Source organism: Crassostrea angulata, chromosome 10 (genome assembly GCF_025612915.1).
Source record: "Crassostrea angulata isolate pt1a10 chromosome 10, ASM2561291v2, whole genome shotgun sequence".
Taxonomy (NCBI): Eukaryota; Metazoa; Mollusca; class Bivalvia; order Ostreida; family Ostreidae; genus Magallana; species Magallana angulata.
Window position 1 is genome coordinate 7,269,061 of NC_069120.1, and position 19,664 is coordinate 7,288,724.

General features: G+C 32.3%; 1 protein-coding gene across 1 annotated transcript; it reads right to left on the minus strand.

Moving 5' to 3' along the window:
• Nucleotides 1-1,618: 1,618 nt before the first annotated feature.
• On the minus strand, nt 1,619-18,807 carry LOC128167842 (uncharacterized). The gene is made up of 13 exons (XM_052833772.1): nt 18,433-18,807; nt 17,471-17,606; nt 15,471-16,355; nt 11,904-11,949; nt 11,524-11,618; nt 10,034-10,501; nt 5,847-5,980; nt 4,379-4,484; nt 3,812-3,949; nt 3,048-3,165; nt 2,823-2,923; nt 2,477-2,748; nt 1,619-2,096 (listed from the first exon to the last, which is right to left on the minus strand). Exons 1-13 carry the CDS (start codon nt 18,651-18,653, stop codon nt 1,997-1,999), a joined length of 2,820 nt encoding a protein of 939 aa, XP_052689732.1. The 5' UTR covers nt 18,654-18,807; the 3' UTR covers nt 1,619-1,996.
• Between the last annotated feature and the right edge of the window lie 857 nt (nt 18,808-19,664).

The window sequence follows — 19,664 nt, forward strand, 5'->3', positions numbered from 1 at the left end:
GTTCTGTATATTGATAAATATTTTTGACTGAAATAATAACCCCCCTCCCCCAAAAAAACCCCCCAACAATTAGTGTCCATATGTACAGACATATCATATTAAAGATATTGACAATTCAGATTTTTTCTGTTTCACGATGTTCACCGGCTGATGACTATGATAAATTTTAATATATGTCGTATATAATTAGGTCGTTATTTGAAGAAAAAAAGCATATGCTTTCGTATGTGTATATGATAAAATGCACTTTTTTTTGTCACCTTGAATAAATTATACATATTCATGCAAATAATTATGATATAGTTTGTTCGTTCAATTCATCAGCAAGTGTGATGTCAGACAATATGGCATACCAGAAAATGTTCAAATGAAAGAAACCATCACACACTACTGTACCATATCAGGTTTGTTTGGTGAACAAAGTTAGAGTAGTCCAAATCCCCAAATTACTGTAAAGAAATTGTACACTGAGGGTATTTTATAGATTCCTTTATCATAGTTTATGTGCATCATTTTATTATATTTTCCCTGGCAGTAAACGCCTTATGTATTAATTACAAATTGAGTGTCAATTTCTAAATTCGTTCTACCAAAAATAGACAAGATTCATTCAGTGAAAAATTATTACAAACTAGGAAGTAAAGGTAGCCTCTTGCGATGAGTAGTTTATCGCGAGCAACTGTTCTTGTAGGGATTTTTTGCCGTTTTATTGTTGAGTTCATTCAACAAAATATAAGTACAAATAAATTATGTCTATTTTCTTTACACTTTTTATGAAATCATCCACTTTCTCCCTTATTTCTCCTAGGTTACTGATTTACATTAGTGTTCCGAGTTCTGAGTACATTCATTTTTTGAGTAAAGATATTCAACAAAGCTTTAAACACTTATTGATTAAGAACTCATATATATTTCATTTGGTGGAAAAAAAACTATTTGAATATAATGAAAATATCAAGTTCAATATCTAAAAAACTAAAAACCTTAAATGTGATAAGTAATATTTATATGATATGAACAACTGAATATCATAGATGATGGTCTTATTACTAGAAAGACATGTTAGTAGCCCCAGAACTTGGAACAACGGCACGACAAAATTAATTGCGAGTAGAACATTAGCTTGTTCAATTAATAATGAGTCAGTACGTAACTGACGCATGGGAAGTTAAAGAGTATTCTCTTGTATCCAAGAGTACGTACAGTGTATATTTTCTATTCAGTGAAGTGTCTGACTAAAACACTTCTTCATTTCAAAAGATAGTATCTATCTTGAATTTCTCTTCTTTACTCTTACCACACCTTCCCTTTTTATATCCTTTTCATCAAATATTAAGAAATAGAAGATAAATATAAATATCACTTGTTCTTAAACAAAATGTAAAAACTAACTGACAGATTTTAAGAACTTTTGTAGATCGTTGTTGTCTGTATAAAAATCACTAAAACCATGGCTACTTGTACAAGCAGCACTTTATTCCTCTTCATCCCCTTTAGAATATTAGAACTGCGGTGTAAAAAAAAACACTCAACGGTTATGGTTGTGATGAATTGGTACAAGGAAGTGAATGTTTGCAGTGTCATTTTTTCCAAGTTATTAAATTAGTGTAAGCCTCTAAAGTTTGTCATTCGTTTTTATTTTAAGGTTTCCTCATAAAAATCGTTTTAATCAAGTTAATTTCTTTCCAGTAACAGTTCACTTTATGTTCAAAATACACTTTATTGGCTTCAATGTTTGTTTTTACAGGTAAATCAATACAAGAAAATTATACAAAAAATATCAAAATACGTAAAAATCATAATCCATGTAGATTAATAACAGAGATTTTCCATAATAATTTAAAGAAGAAATCCATTTAACCCACTATCATATAAGTGAAATAAAAATCAAAGAACCCATTGCTTCTTTTTTTGAATTAGTTTTAAAAAGTTTCATTGATTACATTTAGAAAAGAAATGAATCTTGACAATCCTTTTTTTCACAATCGTTTTTGCCCTACACAATAGGGTACACGGGCTGGTTTGAAATACCACACTGGTTGTCTTGATTTCGAGCCATCATAATGTAGCCGTCCATTCCAAATGACATTCCCCAGCTGTAATAAAACATAGAAAAGAAAAAAAAGATGATCAGATCAAAAAAGAAAAACAAATGAATTTTTTGATAAGCTTTTTTTGTATAGGTATCTTGCTTTGTGCAGAGTAATAAAAATATTACTTTCTTTTTCAAAAGTGGATATAAAAAAAAATATTCCAAAACGTCGTGAAATTTTTTCGGAGCATACTAAACGGTCCAGGAACGTCCAAGAAGTTTGGTATTAAAAAGATGCAAGCAAAATACAATATCCCATTCAAATTGAGCGTGAGTGCTAAAAAGATCGATCGCGGGTATTTAGGACACTTTTATATTAGTGAAAGTTGACCTTAAGTATTTTTTTCTGCAGGAATTGCTGGAATAAAATAGCTTTATCCTTGCCTGTTCTTTACAAGCCAGTATTCTTTGCCAAGGTGCTTTCCATATCCAACAATCAAGACAAAATGGTTAAACATCTTTTTGCTGCATTTTTTGTCGTCATACACTCCTTCCTTGTACAGATAAAATGACTTCAGGCTAGCGTCTATGCTAACTGTTACTGGACCAACACTAGCTACCGCTTTTTGAAGACCCACCTCGTCTCCAGCAGGGACTCGGACGAACCCCTGACAGGTAGCTCCAATTTTCGGTGGACGAAAAGTACAATTGCCATTCTTAAATGTGAATAAAATATCTGTTTTTACGTACTCTCAAAATATATAATTAAGAATGTATTATGTTTTTGTACCTTTCCTAAGTAAGGATAGGATTCTTCTGTGTCAATCCCTCCATTTCTTGCAATATACTTGTAAGCAGTCACAGGTAATCCCCCAGTACATCCCAGGTTTTCTTAACAGAGGATAATGCATAAATTAAGTTAAAGAAAGTTAGTCACTGTAAGTGTTCTTTAAATGCAATATTTCAATAAATATTTTTTACTCAAAAACTATATATATTCCTTTGATAGATAAACCTTTGCAACAGTCAATCAGGTTTTGTTCTGAAAGAGAGACTAGTTTCTTCGTTTTCCGAAAATGCTGTCCCTCTAATCCCCCAGTGGTTGCAAAAGCCCAACAAGACCCACAGTAACCCTAAATGAAAAGGTGGGTACACACTATTAGGAATTCCACCTTTTAAAAAAAGATTGTTAAAAAAAAGAATGATTCTGTTTTGATTTTAAAACTATGTCATGCAAGATTTTAGATAAGTATTTAAAGGTACCTGGACACGATTTTAGAACAAGATTTTCTTTTCTTTTTTATGTATAAAATGGTTTACTTGCTCATTTTGAATGATTGACCAAAATTTGAATGTTAGAAGTCAAGTTATAAGAGAGATACAGAGGTTAAAAATCATTATTATGTAAACAGCTCAAGCCTTATATTTGTTTACAAATAATGTAAAGTATGGAATTACCATTTCTTTGACCAAATGACTCGTGGCAAACACGGTAAACTAATTTAATGTGTTTACAGATAATATGATAAACAGAAAAAAAGCATTATTTGATTGAGACTTATACCAATAAAACATATATGTAAACCATAAAAAAGCTCGAGCTTTGTTTAGAAAACAAAGATTTTCAAACTCTGTATCTTGCTTATACCTCAATATTTGACTTTCAAAATTTGACAAAGTATTAAAAGTACCCAAATCAACCATTCTAAAACATTAAAATAGGAAAAATGAAATTTTAAATTTTAAGCTCAAATCGTGTCCAAGTCCGTTTAAGGAAACCTGGTTTTTCACGGGAGTGACATAACCCTCTTTTGTCCAGTTGACAGTTTCTGGTAGTTGAAGGTTGTTTGGTGGTAGAAATGTGCTAACATTGTCTGTAACGTATTCTTTTGCTACATTTAACATCCGTGTTACTTCCTTTGATATAAAATTGAGTTTGTAAAACAGCTTACATAGTGTACTAATAGTATTTTGATTTTACCTTGAAAAAGGTTGTTTATCTTTAAAAAAGATTAAAGTATCGACACTATAAATGTCATCCTTACTTTCAAACGAGTGAAATGACTTTTGGTACTTGTTGTTTTCGTTGATATTAAACAATAAATATGCTATAATAATTTCCAATTCCTATCGAAATTTTTTAAAGCAATTCTGAAAGTAAGAATATTTGTGACCTTCATTTCATATGGCCAAGATTCATCATTTACATGTATATGTAATTCTAATAAGCAGTTCTTTCTAAAATGGTAAACTTTGCTTGGAGAAATCGTATTGAAGATGAACGATTGCTCTTTCAACTATTTCAGAAATGCTATTGAACTATGATGTAACCGTCGGAATACGTACCATATCCCCAAACTCGTTCATGCCAAGTCTATAGCTATGATGACCCATGTCCGCCTCCTTGTTGTGTCTATTGATTATATCTATATTTTGGATCCAGATGGATTTTCTGTTACAATTAATCAAATAGCAAACCATGTCATGCAGAGAAAAAATATCCTTTTCATTCTTTGAAGTTATGAAAGTTGTCTTGTGTTTGTGTCGTTTTAAAACCAATGAATTTATCTGGAACCGTTAAAATCCATTGTCCCAATTTAAAAACGTTTAATTTCACCATATTTAATGTTTTCACCCCCCCCCTCCCCCAAATTATCAGATTTAAATATGTTTGTATTTTATTGTAAATTCATATTTTAAGAGATGTTGGACAAATTCAAAAATTTGGTGGGAGAGCCCAGTATAATCTAATAAAATTTTCCATATAACTACAGTGGGTAATGACCGTGATCAACAATTTCTATTCACAGAGAGCTAATATCATTATAAACCTACATCGAAGAAAGATACTCGTTTAATAGAACCGCTCTGTCTTGAAGGCTATTAAAAAACACAAAAAACTTTCATGAATTTTTTCTAGTCCACCTGAGCTAAAAGCTTATCTTATCAAATTTTGTGTCTGTCAGACCGATAATTAAGAATTAATGAAAATATCAGATTTGTTGGTATTTTTCAAAAATATTCTCAAAAACCAATTGGCCACAAAAGCTAAAAATTGTATGGAAGCATTCTCATGTGGTTTAGATTCAAACTTGTTTAAATCATTACCTCCAGTGGTATGGTTAGGGCTACAATAGGGGTCGATTTTGTAAATAAGAATATAAAGAGAAAATTTATAAATGTTATTCTCAAAAACCAGTTAACCAGACAAGCTTTAACTTATGTGGAAGCATACTTGGGTATTGAAAATTCAGGTTGTTAAAATCATGATCACCGGGATAGGATGAGGTCACAATAGAGCGAGGGGTTGAATTTTTACATAGGAAATTAGAATACAAAACTTAAATGTTATAATATATTGTATAACATATATGCTAGCATCTTGTCATTTGTTGGTCCTCAAATGTTTTGACTGTGGCCCCTGGACAATATTTGGGCTACAAATGGTGTTAAAGGTTTGATGTATGTATATATACATATGAACAGTTGTTTAAGATTTTTTTTAGAACTGCATTGTTAAATATAAAATATGGCTATGAAATCATCCAGTGACAATTGGTGTTCAATGTTTAACGTAAGAATAGCTGGAGAAAATTTTAGGATCTATTTCCTTACATTGTACAGATAGTTTGTACGTGACTTCATAACGCTGATTTTATCAAGACTATCGTTTCTCAGTTGAGCGATCTGGGCCTCTTGTTTATGATAAAGGTTAAATCTAAAGCCACTTACTTTTAATATGTTCATTTATTCAATATCTTTTTTTAATTTTTTTTGGCAAATTAAAAACTTATTGAATAACTAATTCTTTGACCTGATTTTCTCGTCTTGCTCTGTATAGGTTTTACTGTAGATCCGCTTAAACTCTTCCCATTCTTTATCCAGGAAGATCTCGGACAACCGGCCATAACAAGTACATATTGCAAGGACAAACAAGCATTTAAACACCTGTAAATCAAGTATGACGAGATCACAATAGTGTAAAACGTCATACAAACAACCAGAATTACATATATCTCACGTCATAACCATATGACGTGAGACAGCGAATAAAAATGATGAAAGGTCTTCAATATTTCATAAAATATTTAGACCAATAACATTGCTGATATTAAATAAATGGCACAAAATCTCTCTGAACTGTTTAACTGTTATCAATTTGAAAATCTTAATATTTCAATGCATACCAATCTCTAGATACAAAAATCATGAGCTAAATAAACGTTTTAAGTCTTTATCGTTTTATAACAAAGAGTAAAATCAATGATTGTAAAAAATCACAATAAAAACAAAACGTGAAATAAACTTACCATTTTGATTTGGATAAGAAGGGAAAGGATTAAAACAGGAAGTGTTTTGTATAATGCAAAGCAATTATAGATGTCATACATCAAGAACACAAAATTACAATCATGTTTTGTACATGTCCTTGGTATCCGGGGGTCCCTAAATAAAAGTCTCAGCTTTTAGAAAAAGCTTGAAGTGTAAAGTCATGATCACAATCAACAATTTAATATTCTCTGAAAATATCACGGCAACGCAGAAGTAAAAATATACGACAGAAGTTAAAAAATACAACTCTTATATATGTTATGATTTTAGGCAGCCAAAAGCAACATTTTTATTTATAAATATGTTGATTGATTGCCATGTGTGAGCTGACAAAATAAATCACATGTTGTTACCTATTTTGTTATTCCTACATTTATTTGTTTCCTACATTGCCATATATAACTACGAACTATGCAATCGTGAAAAAAACCCCACACACTGAGAATAACACTCGTGAGGATAAAAGAGATCTTAACGTTCTTAAACAGTAGTATTGTACATGCAAGACTAAAATAGAAAACAAAATCACTCACCATTAATGGAGAATTAGCAATCATAAAAAATATCCATATCTATATAACAAAAAAATTGCAGGTCTTGAATAAAAGTGATATAATTTTATATCATATTATTAAGTCAAGATTTGTGACCGAATTATAATTTCTAAGGAGCTAAGGAAACTGTTTGCTTACTATCAATGTTTGGGACATTTGTACTAAGCTAAGGAAACTGTTTGCTTACTATCAATGTTTGGGACATTTGTACTAAGCTAAGGAAACTGATTGCTTACTATCAATGTTTGGGGTGTTTGTATTTAAACATTGGTGTATCATCGGTGTATATATTATTTTTAATTGCTATAGAATAGTTCATGATTTTTTATACACTTGATTTATTTATCAAGTTGTTGATAAAGTGTTTTGGAATGTATACACGTATATAGATAAATATCACAAACAAATATATTTAGTGTTTTTTTTTATCATATTGTTTGTTTCTTTTCGTCAATAGACCATTTGCTAAGACATATCAAACCTTGGAACCTACACATAAATTTACATCTTACTTTTATATTCATATTATATAAAAACAATAATTTGTCATCGATTTTCTTATGTAATTTGTAAAAATTGGTCCTTTGGGAACCGCATTCAGATAATATCAAGTAATTAAATATATTTTTAAACAATGTTTAACGGATTTTCTGCGCATCAAGTATCCATTGTTGAATGATCAATATTGCTAAGTACTTGAATTTGGCGTAAAACTTATTCTCGTCAAATCTTCTTTGGGCTTCATTTGACAGTCTCACATAAAATTATTTGGAAACGGTATTTGCTTATTTCTTTTAACATGTCAATTTGTGTATGAAAATTGAATTTAGGTAGTTGATGCAGCATTATAATTTCATGAATGTATAATAGATGACAAAAGTGATTTACGTTGTACAGTATGCCTTAAAGTACGCGTATATTGCTGATGTAAAAGACTCTATAAATCGGGATGGCTATATCTTTATAAAAAATCTGTTTGGTTTCTCACATGTAACCTCTAGGTTGGTTGATTTCAATTAAAGATTCTACTTAAATCAGTAAAACTAAAAGGAATTTCGCCACTATGGCACCGATTTCTTTAATTTGATATTTACCTGCTTTAAGTAATATAAAGATATGATGGATTTCAAAAATGCCTTTGTAAGTGGACAATTGTTCTCCAAAACCCGCTGAAGTTCATTTTTTCATTCATTATGAGCCTAATTCTTGAGTGTAATCTCTCTCTCTCTCTCTCTCTCTCTCTCTCTCTCTCTCTCTCTCTCTCTCTCTCTCTGACTGTTGAATACTAGTACATGAGGGGAATCCAGATTATAAGTTTGGAATTGCTAATAGCATATAACAATGCCATGACCAGTAGGAAGTGAAAAAAATAGTTTTTGGTAATTAATGCTTAGCCATGTGGATGATTAGGTGCCTGGCCTGTATACCCTTCGGACTTCATTTACAATTAAGATTTAAGTGCTCTAAATTTTTAATTAAGGTGTGTACAATATGATTCCCTCATTTCTCTCTGTAAAAACTAATGAGATATTGATCTGAATATCTACAATTACCCAAGAGCAAATTCTCTTAAAGGGGCATGGTCGCGATTTTGGTCAAATTCTATTTTTCTGGTGTTATTATTCGCAATACTTTTGGAATGCATTTCTAATGATAAAATGAAATGTGGGTGTCAGTCGTTGAGTTTTAAGCAAGATACAGGGCTCACAATTCTTCGTCATGTAAACAAGGCTTGTGCCCTGTTTTTGTTTACATAGGTTCAATATACCAGTAAAAATCTTTTTCAAGCTGGTTTGATTATCTGATTATTCATTTAAAGCATAATTAAACAGTTCCTAACGATTAATACAGTCATTTTAGGTCTAAAACATGAATTTTCACTTCAACATTCATAATGTAAACAAAAGCTTTGTTTACATTGCAAAGAATTGTAAGCTCTGTAACTCGCTTATAACTCACCAAATGACACTCAAATTTTAGTTGCCAATTAAAAATGCATTACTGAAGCATTGTAAACATTAAAATCGAAAAAATAATTGTTGACTAAAATCGTGACCATGCCCCTTTAACCAAACCAATTATTTATAATAATTACAGAATTAACCCCTTATTAAGTACCAATTTAAGTGAAGCTACGGAGAATTGTATATTGATGCATATTTGTGCAATACAGGTACATGTATATACAAATTCTTCATGCTCTCTCTGTAGTAGGGCGAGCACTGGTACAAAAAACCCTATTCGAGCAGATTTATTATTTAGGTATGAATAAAACTCTATCCTGTAGAATTAATGGAACAACCATGGTTAATGGAGGAGAAAAATAGAAATGGACAATAAAAAATAAACTGGTGGTGCGTTCTAAAGGAGGGCTTAGAAAGCTAACAACTGAAAAACCTCGTCAAAGCAAAAAAGCTCGGTCTAATAGAAGGGAATCGTTAGTAGTCTGTGTTTTTGACAATAAGGCAAACTAAGTTAACCAAAACCATATTAAGTTAACCAAAACTTAAGTGAAAAAAATCTTTTCATTATGTAAAACTATATAGCTTAGACTCAGACAACCAAAACCAAGAAGACAAATATTGGAATATGTTATTTATTGCATGTTACGAATTAAGACACAATAATTGGACTACACAGCAAAGTTAAAGTCCTATCAGAGAGTCGCGCCAAGGCTCAAGAAGCTGAAGTGATCAAAACTTACACATATGAATATATTTATTTAGAAATTTCCTCTTTCCAATCATTGCTAATGTTATGAATCCTTAACATTTTCTGGACAGATTTTGGGCTTTATGCGCTTGTTAACAGTCTTCACATTCATCGTTTGCTGTTGATAGTCGTTTTCTTGAAAATTCTGATGATGTGTCTCATTTGGACGAGAATCAACCTCAGATTGTTTGTTCGCTGAAATGTCGAGCGTCACTATCTCTTCCTCATCATCAATTCCTTGAATGGTCATGGTTTGTCTTCCATTTATAATCTCTGTTTCAACAACTGCAGTCCTCAAATCACTATAAGGGTCCATTTCCAAACACAGGGATACAAGACGGTACGTGTACATGGATATTATCAACGAGTTTTTGAATAAAAAGAAAATGATAGAGTCATTTACAATTCCCAGAGCACCGACGGCATAAGAACGACAAACCAGAAACGGGAACTCCTGCATGAAGATTGCCGCCAATATGCTCCAAATTTCCGTTTTAAAACACACGTTTAGGGTTCGTACAATAATCTTCATATACTGCCTGTCTCTATGGATACTGATGGCAACGTTGTCGTTTCTGGACTCTGTGAAGGAGATCGGAAACTGGAACACACTAAGGCTCCACACAACCAGAACAACATGAGTGAAGGTTCTGTCAAGTGCCACGTTCTTGTGGGAGAACAGCGTAAAGAAATCGGTTATGTCACAAGCTTTGCCGATCATAACCAATAACAAATTGGACAGTTTGTCACGTGACATTTGACCTTTAGGCAGTGCCCATCTTCCAATGATCATGACCAGCAAGAAGCTTTGCTCTATCGCATAAACAAATACATCGTCATCTAAACTGATGAAGTTTCTGTTTAGCAAATTCTGAAACAAATATAAAAATTTTAATGTACATTAATTTGAACGGTAATATATTAAAATAATATTGCTTCAAATATTCTAGATTGAATTTCTAACAAAAGAAAGATATAAATAGTTTGGATGCTCTCTCCAGAGATATGATCTATTCTAGGAGGATTAACATTAAATTATTTTTGTTTTTCTAAAAAATGTTCTTCTCAAAACAATAACTTTATGATTTTTCAAGACAAATGCTCTAAAATATATTGACATATGGGATACAATTTTAAACAAATATCTGAAGTAGGACAAAGGAATGAATTTATATCACATGTTCAAATTCTTTAGAATAAGCTTGATTTTGTCTATTTCAACTTTTAGAATAGATTTCAATTGTATTTATTTGAGATAAACTTATGAAAAATAGTTATTATGACAAAATCAGTTTTCTTATAATCTGAATACCGCGTGATCTTTTTTGAGTATTCACACTCATATTCCTAATCAATAGCATTTATATCTGGCCTTGCGTTATATAACATTTTGTATTTTATACCTTTGAAATGAAATTAACGAACATAATCTAACGCTTGCTTTATGGACATTCAATTTAATTAAATAAAACATGGATGTTTTGGTACACAAGTTGAATATACAAAAATATTACATTTCGTTTAATTAACCGAAGAAATGAGAAAACAAACAGGGAACATACTTTATACAGGATTATTTTCGTCTCGTGTTATTTTCGCCTCTACACTTGCTAACGGTTCCCACCGTCCTAAATTCGCCTAGACACAGTTGTATTAAAAAGAAGACAATATGAAAAATCTTAATTCGCTCAGTCTTGAATTTCGCCCGCTGACAACGAAGGCAAAAGAGACGAAAATAAAACGGGGGCGAATATTACCCTGCATACAGTTATATCTCGATGTGTATTATAAGAAAATCTAAAGTCCAAGCAAGTGATGTACCTAATAAAAATGATGGTCGCTTTGTCAGTAATGAAGTGGACTTTTCGTTAAACTATTATATTTAAGTATTACCTGTGACGTTGTATTGGATCCTCCACCATTACTTGTTTTAGATATTCTGCCAGAAGCTCGGTCTGCCTTATCAAGTTCCATGATCCAAATGGGACCTATATCCAGTAATATGAATATGAGCGTTCCCAAAGACACCCTACATAAGACAGGAAGATTGTAACCTTTTTTTTACTATAATAAGTGTATGAAATACAATGAAAAACTGTGTTTAATAATCATTATTTCTTCAGCTCTTTGGATTTCAATTTGCTATATATTTTCTCTTAACATTTCGCAATTCAGTTATTTACAGGCCGGTTAACAAAGATAATATCAATAGGTCGTTTTTTGTACTCATAAATGCTTGTGGTTTTTTTTCTTATCTCAAAAGCTACACTAACCATTTGTGTTCCAAGCCATCTCTTCGGAAAACAGCGTGAATACCCTCTAAAATCAGGAGCAGAACGAACAAAGAATAAATCCAAAACAAAGGTTTATTGAGAATGTCTGATACTCTTGATATAGCCAGTAGACAATGTAAAAGGAAAACTAGGCGCACGCCAACCGCCTGACCCAAGGTTAGCAATTGGCGTGTGGATTTTAACTTCTCAGACTCCATTTAGAATATGAAGAATTTAGAAAACAGACAGACACGTACTCAGTTTGAGCCAACAATTGCGTTTGAGGCGAAACGTCACTCCTTTAATGCCTTAATGAGATATTGATTTCATATTCCTGTTAATATTCAAAGGAAAATTAATATTTGATGATGTGGTCCTTCACGAACATGCATAGATGGAATAACTGAAACCATGTTTTTTTTTAATTATTCACAAATATTTTGTTGTTGCCTAAAACAGCTTTGAAACATGAATGAGCTTCCGCTACGACTTACAATACCTCTATTTTATTGGAAATATATCGGACGTCTGAAAATGCAGTTAGTTATAATTTAAGAGAGCATCTAGAGATTAAAATTGATGTGGTCCATGGCATCTACTTAAGCAGAGTCTGCAAACCAATGAATTTTTCATTGAAATGTTTAGATTAGTGTTAAAGGAAATGTTGCTTGACATTTTCATAACGGGTGAAGAAAAGTAATGATCAGCAAAGGTCTTCTCAAGGAATTCTCTAATTTGTTGAAGGACAAATGAAAAATTGTGAATGTAGAAAAAAAAATGTTGCTCGCTACCATAAAAGGGTCAATGCAGTACTCTGACAAAAAATTAGTATCATTAATATATCATGTACTTTAGCGATGATATCAAAATATGGAATATGTAAGCGCTCAACAAATATAGTGTATTTAGAAACGTGAGTTGCAAGAACTTAACAGCGTACCAATGGTATAAATATCAGCTTTAAATCCCATTTTAACAAACGCTTGCACAAATCAAAATAATAGGTAATTTCCTAAAATTTGAAAAAATTTAATGACGTTTGTAATTAGTCTCGCATCAAAGCGCAGATAGTTGGGGAACTCTACCAATTATTTTTTTTAAAAAACTGTGGAATCATAATTATTGATAGTGGTGATATTCGTATGGTTGTGCATACAACCGCATTTCTGTTTATCTCAAAGACGGTTAAACACAAAAGAAAACTTCACCGAGCCAGAATTTTTTTGACTCTCCACAAATATTGCACAACGTAAAATAAAAAATTCTACAGTACAACTTGAATAATTGAAAAATGAATTTAAATCTAATGTAAGCAAGATTTGTTTTAATGTTATCAAACAATATGTTGTTTAAGAAAAATTACTGTATAATTGTTTAAAAAAATTGTTTTAGTCATGTGGATTGTTATTTGTTTTCTTTATTTGTATGATCACTCGTGAACAAAATTAAATAATTACTATAAATATGTATTACATATAGATTTTTGATCCATTGATATACTGTAGTAGATTGGTGGATAAGACGTCTAAAATACATCTATACAAGGACGGTTTATGGTACTGTAAAATTAAAATATCATCAATTTAAAAAAAATCTATATTTAACCTAATGTTGATTTGCAACCCTTAAATATGTCCAATAGTTGGAATATGTTGATTTAAATTGGCGTCTGCGTTTCAAAACCTTCAAATAGTGTCATGTTTTCGAATTTCAATTCCTATTCTTCTATAGTGTGGGGCTGTGCTCCATATTTTTGTTATGCTCTAAATAATGTTTAATGGAAAACAAATCGATTTCAATCAACAAAAACGTGGACAAATGACCCACTATACATTTGTTTGCAGTAGGTTAACTCATGTCCCATCATCAGGTCATAAGCATTTATTGTATGAAGTAAGAACTTCCAATGTTTCTCCAAAACAAAGATATAGACTGAACACTAATTTTGCACTTTAACTTCCAGTGACCTTGAATGTGCCCAAATGACATGTGATCTTGTGTCAAAGTTTTTCCAAAAGACAGATACAGATCAGAGATGAATTTTGCACTTTTCCTTTCAATGATCTTGAACTTGCCCAAATGAACCTAGGGTCAATATCATGACACACCCTTAGGTGATAAGCAATCTTTGTGTGAAGTAAGAACTTCCTATGTTTTTCCCAACGAAAGTTGTTTTTCCCACAGAAAGTTATTGACCGGACACGAATTATGCACTTTTCCTTCCAGTGACCTTGAACTTGCCCAGATGACCTTGAGTCAAAATAATGACACACCCTTAGGTCGTAATCAATCTTGATTTAAAGTATGAACTTTAAATGTTCCTCCATAAGAAAAATATGGACCAAACACAGACAGACGAACGGACAGACGGCCTATATACCCCCAACTTTGTTAACAGGCGCGGGGGGGGGGGGTAAAATAATCTTATATTTCTTGGCTTTTTAGGTTGTTGCTTCGATACCATAAAAGCTTATGACAATATTTTTTGCTTATCGTTTGTTAAAATATTCAAAACTGAATTTAGTTAAAATTTGCTACTAGTATTGCAAACTTATATTCTAACATCAAAAAGATTTAATTAAGAAAAAAAATGAAATTGTATTTTGCGACTAAACAAAATGGGTTTTCGCGGTATCTTATCCCCCAAATTTTTTTTACTCATTTGTTTAGTCTTATTTCAGAATCTTTACCTTTAAAAGATATCCCTATTTTGTTGTGACTGGTTGTTCAGTAATATGTTCTTGGGATGACATACTATTTTACACGTTTTTATACATCCCTTTTGGAACGGTGTGCCCTATCATCTCAACAAAAAATTCCATTTCCCATAAGAATATGAGTTTGGTTGCAATTGGTAAAAACCCATTCTAACATCAAAAAGATTTAATTAAGAAAAAAAATGAAATTGTATTTTGTGACTGGTTGTTCAGTAATATGTTCTTGGGATGACATACTATTTTACACGTTTTTATACATCCCTTTTGGAACGGTGTGCCCTATCATCTCAACAAAAAATTCCATTTCCCATAAGAATATGAGTTTGGTTGCAATTGTTCAGCGTTTCTAGGAAAAAAAGTCCAAAATGTAAGTCGGGCAGACTGATAGTCAGCCAGACAGACAGATGTAAACAGAAAAGCTCACATCAAATAATGAAACTGTGCATGCAATAGCTTTGATTTTATTGATTGGAAAGGCATACAATCAGCCGGAACGTAAATATGAGTCGATTTAAGAACAATAATTACAACCGGCTATTTCAATCAACGTGACGATTTTTGGGTTTACAAAACAAAGATGCACAATATATACGAGTATTCGAAGTCTAGAAGTTGATTTTGGTAATCAGTTTAAGTGTTTCCAATCAAAATATTTGTTGAGTTTGAATCCATCACATTTCTTTGTCAGATATTCGGCTCTTCTGTATATCACCGTTTTTAAAGTTCATATTGCGATGTTTATGTTTGGTTTCTTGGAGATCCTTCTCAATTTTTGTTGAGTTTGAATCCGTAACAACTTCTGGACATAAATTGGGCTTTTTTGTTTATCAACATTATTTAATTTCCTTACGTGATGTTTATATTTGGTTTCTTGGAGACTCTTTTCAGTCTTTGCTGAGTTTGTATCCAGAGCTTTTTCTGGAATTATCTTTTCTTGTTTATCAACTTTCTCTGAGTTCATCGTAACATTCTCTATGTTCGTTGTTTGGTGTTTGCTGGTAATTTCTTTGAGACTCGTATTCTGTGTCTCATTTGGAAATGCCTCAGAATGTTTGTTGAAAAAGAGATTATGAGTCACTGTCTCCTCCTTATCGTTTATTTCTTTTATGGTAAGAGTTTTATCTCCTTTTTCAATTTCTGTTTCGACCACTTCAGTTTTCAAATCACTGTAAGGGTCCATCTCCAAACACAGGGAAACAAGACGATACAGGTACATAGCTATTATCAATGAATTTTTAAATAAGAAGAAAATGATGGTATCATCAACTATTCCTAGAGCGCCGACAGCATAGGAACGACAAACTAAAAACGGGAACTCCTGCATGAAGATTGCCCCCAAAATGCTCCAGATTTCCGTTTTGAGGCACACGTTGAGGGTTCGAACCACCACCTTCATATACTGTCTGTCTCTATGGAAACTGATGATGACGTTCTCTTCTCTGGCCTCCGTGAAGGAGATTGGGAACTGGAACACACTAAGACTCCACACTACGAGGACAACATACGTGAAGGCTCTGTCTAGTGCCACTTTATTGTGGGAGAACAGTGTAAAGAAATCGGTTATGTCACAAGCTTTGCCGATCATAACCAATAACAAGTTGGACAGTTTGTCACGTGACATTTGACCCTTTGGCAGTGCCCATCTACCGATGATCATGATCAACAAAAAACTTTGTTCTATCGCGTAAACAAAAACATCGTCATCTAAACTAATCAAGTTTTCGTTCTGTGAATTCTGAAACAAAATGAAAAGCAATAAATAAAATAAGCCTACGTATATGTACATGTTTATATATTGATAGTAACAAAATAAAAGGTATTTAGAACTTTAAGCAAGTGCATGCGCATCAATGCTTTTTACGAATATATTTTTATCAAACAAATACAAGCAATTAGTATTCGTAATTCTTTCTCTACAATGCCTTTCCACGGCAAGCTTTCCATTACCATTTCTCTTAAAAAGCTTTATTTCAAGTCAGTTGAATATAAATGAGAATGAATGTGTAATAGAACGAGGCTGGGTATTTAACAAAACCCATCAGATTTACGTTAAATTTTTCATTAAATGGTCACAATTTTTAACAATGTTTCAGAAATGCATTTATAATGATCAACCAAAACGTGAGTGCCAGTCGTAGAGCTATAAGCAAGATACAGAGCTCATTATTCTTTGCTATGTAAACAAGGCTTCTGTAATGTTTTTCTTTACATTTATTGAATATACTGGTTTAAGTTCTGTTTCAAGCTGATTTTTCTATCTATTAACTCGTTTTGAACATAAATAACAGTTTATAGCGTTTGGCACATTCGTTTTAGGTCTAATACTGGAGTTTTCTTTTCAACATTTGAAATGTAAAAAAAACATGACCTGACCCTTGTTTACATTACAAAGAATTGTGAGCTCTGTATCTCGCTTATAACTCAACGATTAACGCCGAAATTTGGTATTCAAAATTCGCTCTTGCAGTATACTGCTAGCATTTAAGGTCATTTTCTTGCAGTTGAAATGATAATAATTATTGAGCGGCTATAAGACTATCTCAAGCTTGCTTAAAAGAAATTCGAATTCAGTGAAAGGTAGCAAGGGGCATTTGATATTTGTGAACATGTGGTGTAAATAAACTAGAGTTTGGATTGAGCTATTTACATGTTTCAATAGAGCACAAAGCACAAATACTTGTCGCAGTTGAATGTAAGTTGACTTAATAAAGACAAAGCTATCCATGACCATTGTATTAGTTTTCAATGGGAATCAACTTTCAAAAAGATCAAAAAAGGAACATATGGTCTGGGTTTGTGGGCTATATATCAGTATGCATTTCCCCACAGAATCGTTAATTAAGTGTTTACCTGTGACGTCATATTGGATCCTCCTCCATTACTAGTGTCAGATATTTTACCAGAAGCTCGATCTGCCTTATCAAGCTCCATGATCCAAATGGGACCGATTTCCAAAACGATGAATATGAGCGTTCCCAAAGACACCCTGCATGGGAAAAAGCATTATTGTGTATGCTTTCAAAATTAAAAATTTCAAAATTACTCACCACTCAAAATATAAACAAATCATCTTTGAAACAGTTGTTATCATTGATACACCGCCCACAAGTGTCAACAAAATTATATTTTGAAGATTCGGCCGATTTTAAGAAAATGAAAAAAAGGTTTGTATTTAATAGTTAGATTGATTTACACTTCACTAATTTTAGTATAAAGAAACCGTCTGCCATTTTGAGATCCTCAAAGACCACGTCTTTTTATGAAGTGAAAAATAAGTGGATGTACATTTTATTGTATATCGATATTAATGTGGATTGTAATTAACAAGTACATTGTAATTAAAATACTTTCAACGGTTTAGAACTTTCATATTTTATAGTCTATAGAATTTTTAACCAAAAAATACGTTTTTAAAAGTTTTAAGAAAGGTAAAAAATTTAAAATCTCATTCGAGATTCTATAAATCATGACTTTCCGATTCGTAATGAACCCTCTTACCCATTGCGCTACGCTGGTATTTGGCACTTTTGGAAAAGAAACTATTTATAAATTACACTTAATTTTATTACTTATTTCAATAAAAAGTACATCACAATATGGAGGTCTCCCATACCACTTTAAACTAAGACCCATTTTTCTATAAAAATGTACATATAAATATTTTCTGTACATAGAACTTAATTTAATTCCCAATTTTATCTTCTTCACCTTTAATATAAACAACAGCTTTACTTTCAGATTACAAAGCTGACTTACGATCCCTGGGTTAAAGCGTAGTTCTGTTTTACACAAGTTCTTTCATTTAAGCTTACCACTTGTGCTCCAAGCCATTTCTTCGATAAACAGCATGATATCCCTCTAATACCAGGAACACGACGGTCAAAGAATAAGTCCAGAACAGGGGTTGTCCTAGAATTTCTGTCACCCTCGATATGGCCAGCAGACAGTGTAGAAGGAACAGCAGACGCACGGCCACCGCCTTCACCAGTATTAGCACTAGCCGCCTGGGTTCTGGCCATTCAGATGACTCCATGAAGAATCCGCCCGGAGACAAATATCGGGTATTTCGGCTGACCCCAGAATTGTGTTTAAAGCTAAACGTCTTACTTTTATTGTGTTAATGAGGTATTGATTTTGAATTTCTGTTAAACATGCAAATGAAAATAAATATTTGGCATAGTGGTCCTTGATGAACGTTCACAGCTGGAATATTTGAGGTGATATTTTCTCTCATGTGAATGTTAAATATAATACTGATATATCTTTCATATACGGATATAATAAACAATATTTCTCATATATGTATTATACATATTGGCCCATAAATTGACTGAGTTACTCAATCAGCTGTTGTGGGTTGGGTCAATATTACTGGCAATATAACTTTTTAAGATGGTTTCAGGATTTTGAAATATTAAAAAAAATGAGTTGAAACTTTTTAGATACATTTTGTCATTTTTTCACAAATTCATTATCTATAAGGCTATAAGCACAAACAATGTGCAAATACATATATATGTGTACACAGATACACTCTACAGCTGCACAAATTTGATATATTAAAAACATATATTTAAGTACCTAAGGCAAATATTTATATTCTAATAGAGTCAATGCTGTTGCAATGGTCAACAGAACAACCGAGGAAATGAAGAAAAAATGGGCAGACATGCAAAGTCTGACAAAGAAAAAGGAAGCAGAGAGGAGGAGATCAATGAAACAGACAGGAGGAGGACCAGCCCCAAATTTACATATGTAGACTTTATATTGTCAATTTGTATCAAGTCAGATGTGCTATTGCCGAGCCTGAAGTTACAAATGCAGAAACTACGGATTGAAAGTGTGCAAAGTTGAAGGTTTAATTAACTAATGTAAACAATAAAGTTGCAAAATGTGCATCATGCGAAGGAACTGAGTCAAATCTTACACGTGTTTATGCCCGAGTTTTATAGGTTACACGATCAGAATTACACATATTCATACTCAGGCTCACACATCAACACGATTGCATATTCGGATTTACAAGTTTACATGTCTGGATTTT

Excerpts from the sequence above, each read along its gene's own strand:
- LOC128167842 (XM_052833772.1), bottom strand. The coding sequence starts at position 18,653 with ATGGAGTCATCTGAATGGCCAGAACCCAGGCGGCTAGTGCTAATACTG. Across the intron at positions 17,607-18,432 it reads AATGGCTTGGAGCACAAGTG|GGTGTCTTTGGGAACGCTCA; the intron begins GTAAGCTTAAAT and ends TTTCCCATGCAG. Across the intron at positions 11,950-15,470 it reads AAACCAAATATAAACATCAC|AGGGTATTCACGCTGTTTTC; the intron begins GTAAGGAAATTA and ends TCCTGATTTTAG.